This window comes from Sprattus sprattus (genome assembly GCF_963457725.1).
Source record: "Sprattus sprattus genome assembly, chromosome: 3".
NCBI classification, from domain to species: Eukaryota; Metazoa; Chordata; class Actinopteri; order Clupeiformes; family Clupeidae; genus Sprattus; species Sprattus sprattus.
The window spans coordinates 50,912,000-50,917,439 of NC_137922.1; the positions used below are offsets into that span (position 1 = coordinate 50,912,000).

The window sequence follows — 5,440 nt, forward strand, 5'->3', positions numbered from 1 at the left end:
TTTTGAATCGAAAATCGATTTTGAATCGAATCGTGAGCCTAAAAATCGGTATCGAATCGAATCGTGACATTTTCTGAATCGTGCACCCCTAATGTGAATGTAGCGTAGCGGTTCCTTCCAACGTACACACCCCCAGGACCTGTAAAATAACTTTCTTGAGTTCTCTGCGGTGATGGGATCTGTGTAGAATATGTCCAAGCATACTTATAAACAAAGGAAAAGTTACTATTTGACAGAAACTAAGGCTGCATTGCTAGTACCATTAAAGCAGAAATAAGGAGCTTGATTTAAAACTAGCAAGCTAACTACCTAAAAGGCATGTAAAAACCTTACCAACACCACCAACAGCACAGTTGGCATTGATAAAAGCTGTGTCTTTTTATAGGCGACATCGCACTGTGAGACCTTTTTTTATATATATTTGCCGGACCTCAGAACCACACAGTGCTTAGTCTTGATGGCTTGTGAGAAAGAATATGTCTTTCACATGACCATATTCTGTGTCATCAAAATGAATTTGAGGATCATACTAAAACTAGTTGGTTATAAAAACACACCTCAAAAAGACATTTACATTTTTGCACGCAGTTGCTTTAAATCAGAGCTAGATTAAAAATGACAGTCCCAGATACAACCTCTAGTATTAAAAGAGGCCATATTGAACTGAATTATGTAGATCATCATCAGAACCGGGGCCTCAGTTGCAATGACATTATATTAGTAATGCATCACTGAATTTAATGTACAAGTATACGTTTATCATTCTATAAAAATGTATGTACCCTAAATATAATATTTTTTGGCGATCCATAATAGTGACAAATGTCATAGTAATTTACATCTGACAGGTAGAGTCCTCAAACTGCGCATCAGTTGTAGGGGATGTCGTAACCAAGCTTGTTCAAACAGCTAATTAAATAAAGCATATTTATCATGGAAAAAAACGTGGAAAATCTTCTGAGCACGCCTCACACTAAAATTCCTGGTATGTAAAGCACTCTGAAAGTGTGGTGTCAGCAGAAGCCTAACGGGCCCTTTCATTAGATGAAACCCCTCCCAGCGGCGGTGGCCAGGGGTGTGTGTGTGGGGTGTGTGAGTGTGGGGGTGGGGGGGGGGTTGCTGGGTAGTGGCAGGACAGAGTGTTCAGACATAGTGCCCCTGCCCCACGGGGTCTGACCCTCTTTTTCTAAGACACCCTCAGAACTCAGGTTTCTACCGAGGGAACAGGAATGCGTGTGCAGGGGCTGAGCCATTATGTAATGTGAGAAAACAATAGCTACGATAGTCAGCCTCAGACACACATACACACACACACACATATATATACGATATACACACACATATATAAACTCACACTCACTCACTCACTTACACTCACATACACACACCTGATTACACTTGACTTCTGCATCACCTGCTGTGATGGGCAGGGACAGCCCCCCCCCCCCCCCCCCCCCCCCCCCCCAAGAGAGGGTAGGGCAGCAGAGTTAGGTAATGGCAGCTGTTAGGGTTTTGTTTTGACACGAGGAACATTTGGGAAATCACTGGAAACTGAAGTTAATGGTTGAAGGTGTTTGGAGTGTTTTTTTGTATTTCCTCAACCGCAGTTCTTGGTAACTCAGTATTTTATGGGGGGTAAGAAAAATGTTAATTTTGTGAGGTTTCCCCTCTGTCCCCGACCCCCAACATCTCAAGATTACGAGCTGAAGTTGGTCCAGTTTTCCACAGGCTGAGTAAAGTAGGCATTTTTTTTCCTCAGGATTTAAACTTGTAGTATATTAAACATGGGGAGAGGAAAAAAGAGTGTCATATGTACCACATCACTTCTCAGCGTGGAGAGAGTGGAGAGGAGAGGAGAGGAGAGGAGAGTAGAGAAATGAGAGAGAGCACGCAGCTGACTCCGTGTCCAGTCACCCTCTGAGACTGACTCCTTGAGTCGCCTTTCCTTGGTTATTAGGCTTGTGTAAATTAGAAATAACTGTGTGTGTGTGTACTCACGCACTATGGTCAGCACTGTTACATCGTCACATCACACTTTCACACACTGGGCTGAGATGAGAGTTGTAAGGCCGGGGAGACTGGACCTTGCTGACGATTTGTGCATGCTGTTGTCAAAGACAACAATCCCAGCAGCCTTGTGCTATTTAATGGACAGTTCTGAGGGATAATTTGCTGGTTAAAAATATTCAGAGGAAAGAAAAGGAGGAGAGAGACAGAAAAAGTGAATGATTGAAAGAGGCGTTCAATGACTAAAGGAGAGATTTATCTTTTAGTTTTTTTGTTTGTTTGTTTTGTTAAACAGGTGAGGTGCTCGATCCGTTCGACCTGGGCCTAACAGAGGTTCCCCCGGTCAGCAAGGCCACTAAAGATAACTTGTGGATCGGACCCAAATCGGACGCCGTCAGGCAGCACAGGCAGGGCCAGAAGGCCAAGATGAAGTCCAACAAAGTGGAAGATCCCAAGGCACCACGCCCGAAACTGGTAAGCGATCCCCCCCCTCTGGACTTCTGGTGGAGTAGCTAGGAATTCTGGGCCTCCGGCAGACTATTGATCTGGGTCGCTATTTAAATCCATTAAATAGGAGGTTTGGGGGGGGGGGTCAGCCAAGCAGGGACATCGACACTGTTCATGGACTGTAGGAAATAGTCCTGAGTTATCAGAAGCCTCTGACTTTCAGCACCCACTTCTATATGATTATGAGTTCAATGATATGTTGAAGAACGGAGAATGTATATAGGGTGAATGATTTACATGGTGCCTGATAACATGACTTGTAAAATTGTCAAACCATGTGCTGTACTCGTTCAACTTTCAACAACCTTTTTTGTTTTTGTGCAGTGACTTTTCTATAAGTTTGTTTCAAAGACCATTTGATAAAGTGCACAGTGATAGAAATGCAAAATGATTGCATTATATGATATGAAGTGATATCACATATTATCTTCTTTTCTTCTTTATTTGAATCAATGTTTATAAATTAACCATATTCAGCAGGTCTGGAACTAATTACTTCCAAAGGAGAAGAGTAATACTGACCCCTGCTGGTGTAGCCAGGAGCTGATATTTAATGAAGGGTCTTCAATTTTCATTGGCTTCATATTTTATCCAAGTTTTATGGATAGAATTCAGAGATTGCTCTATGAGAAAATTAGATGACAAGAATAAATTATCCTGCCACAACGTAATGTTGTGGTTTCCAAGGCAGATTTATGAAGAACCGATCTCAGCAAAACCAAAAAACAATATGTTCCTTGTAATTATACCTCCTTGGAATGATATTGCATGTTTTTATTTTGCTCTTGGCTGGTGGGATTCTCTAAGAAGTGCACATATCTCATCATCCGCGTTCTCAAGTGGATGTTGATGAGCACAGAAAGACAGTGAAAGAGAGTGGCCCACTGGCCTCCATTAGAGTGGCTCCCCTGGCCATTAACGAGCAGCGCTTATTGCCTCTCCCAGCACTTTTATCCTCCTATGTCCCTCTCTATCTCTCTCTCTCTCTCTCTTTCTCTCTCCCTGCCTCTTTTTCTTTCTGAGGCTCATTCCCCTTTCTCTCTGCCTCTCTCTCTGTCTTTCTCCATTCTCTCTCTCACTCACACTCTCCCTCTGTCTCTACCTTTTCTCTTCCGCTCTGTCTCTTATTCTCACTCCATCCTATTCTCTCTCTCTCTCTCTCTCTCTCTTTCCTTCTCTCTCTGACATCTGTTACTATGTGTGCATTCTTAAGGGCTATTAAGTGAAATGACCAGAGACAAAACCACTGGCATTGACAGAGTGTAGCCTTTGACTGCCACCGCTCCTTGTGTGATTTGATGGCAGCAGATCTCCACCCCTGCTGTTGACATTTGGAACGTGTCGCTCTAAAAGGGGACACCAAGACTGCAGCCTTGGGCTCAACAGAGAGTCTCCGTAGTTAGTGCTACCAGATAGGAACTAATGAAGTCAACTGTTGAACAACGGATCTGGGCCACAAAAGGCCCAGCTCTGGCCCGGATGTGGGCCAGACTTGAGCCAGATTTGTGTGTCAGGATCAGCTGAAATTGGCAGGAAGGGGGCTCAGCCAGGACCGAGACCCACTGCAGATGGCAGCCTTTGTGGAGAACACGGCATGAGGGCTGTGTTGGAATCGGCACAGCTGATGCAGTGTTGCTGAATATGACCTCTGGGCTCAACTTGTTTTGGGCCACTCTGACCTCCTCCAGAAGGGCTTGACGGCAGTTTTGATGTGTTTGCGTGTGTGTTTTAAGTGTTGGCCTCAGCAAGGCAAAACCCTGACAGATTACTTACTGTCGATGGCTCCAGCTGAACGCTGTGCCAGTCATATATTTATTAATATATAAAAAACATAAATAAATACAAATAAATCATTTGGGAGGAATGCAGAGGAATTAGCTACAATATTTAAGATAAGATCCGTGTGGCGGTCGTCCAACTTACAATGACTTGACACAAGCTGTCATTGAAGAAGACATTTTATAATGTGCAGCAGGCATGGCTACTTGTCTTAGTTTCATTGCTCTATGCGACTGAAAAGATCTGTGTCTCATTTCTGAAGTCTGGTGGGGATTAAGCTTATGTAAGGGGATACTTCAAATTACACAGCTTGCACTGAGAGGCAGCATTAAGTAAGACATGTTAATCGATCGCCGATGCTAGGAAGACTCATCTTTTTTGTGTCAGTGTGTTTTCTGCTATCTTCCAGTAGCTGTACTGTTAGAGCAAAGTGCTAACAACACAAAAGTCATGAGTTCGAACAGTTCCAGTCAAACAATTGATTGTATACACGAGTGGTGATATCCTGGTACAGCCTTTTTCGGGACACAACCCTACTTCAAACTCCTATCTTGGTTTTGTGCAGACCCAGTGCCAGCAGGAGCTGGACCAGGTGCTGGAGCGCATCTCTAAGATGCCCTTCAGGGACAACAGGGGACCTCTGGAGGACCTCTATGCCCTGCACATCCCCAACTGTGACAAGATGGGCCAGTACAACCTCAAACAGGTGGGACTCACACCTCTATGTTCCCCACAGTCGGGATCCTCCGTATATTTAGTGGGGGAGGGGGCTGGGGAGGTTTTATTTTCCTTTGAACACGCACATGATGAGGTATGAAAGATTGTCGTTGACAGCTTGTATAACTGCTTTAACATAGGTGGTGGGTCTAGACTGCAGTACAGATGGAGTGGTCTCATACAGACCATTCAATTCAAAACGTTCATTCATTCATTCATTCGTCTGAAAATGGTGATTCTTCCCGTCACTTACCCTTTGGTTATGTCTCAGTGCAAGATGTCGGTGAACGGACAGAGAGGCGAGTGCTGGTGCGTCAACCCCCACACTGGACGCGCAATCCCAGAATCCCCAGTGGTCAGAGGCGACCCGAACTGCAGCCAGTACCTTGGAGGACCAGAAATGAGTCCCCCGATTGCACCCTTAAATTAG

The 5,440-nt window shown here is 44.4% G+C and overlaps 1 protein-coding gene across 1 annotated transcript in view; it reads left to right on the forward strand.

Annotated features, from left to right (window-relative positions):
* The window catches only part of igfbp2a (insulin-like growth factor binding protein 2a), a gene marked incomplete at both ends in the record, with an annotated part of 11,202 nt that extends 5,762 nt beyond the window's left edge, over positions 1-5,440 (forward strand). Inside the window, 3 exons of the mRNA XM_080834478.1 lie at positions 2,303-2,481; positions 4,859-4,999; positions 5,282-5,440. Of these exons, the coding sequence (XP_080690604.1) occupies positions 2,303-2,481; positions 4,859-4,999; positions 5,282-5,440 (479 nt within the window). The remainder of the gene's footprint in view (positions 1-2,302; positions 2,482-4,858; positions 5,000-5,281) is intronic.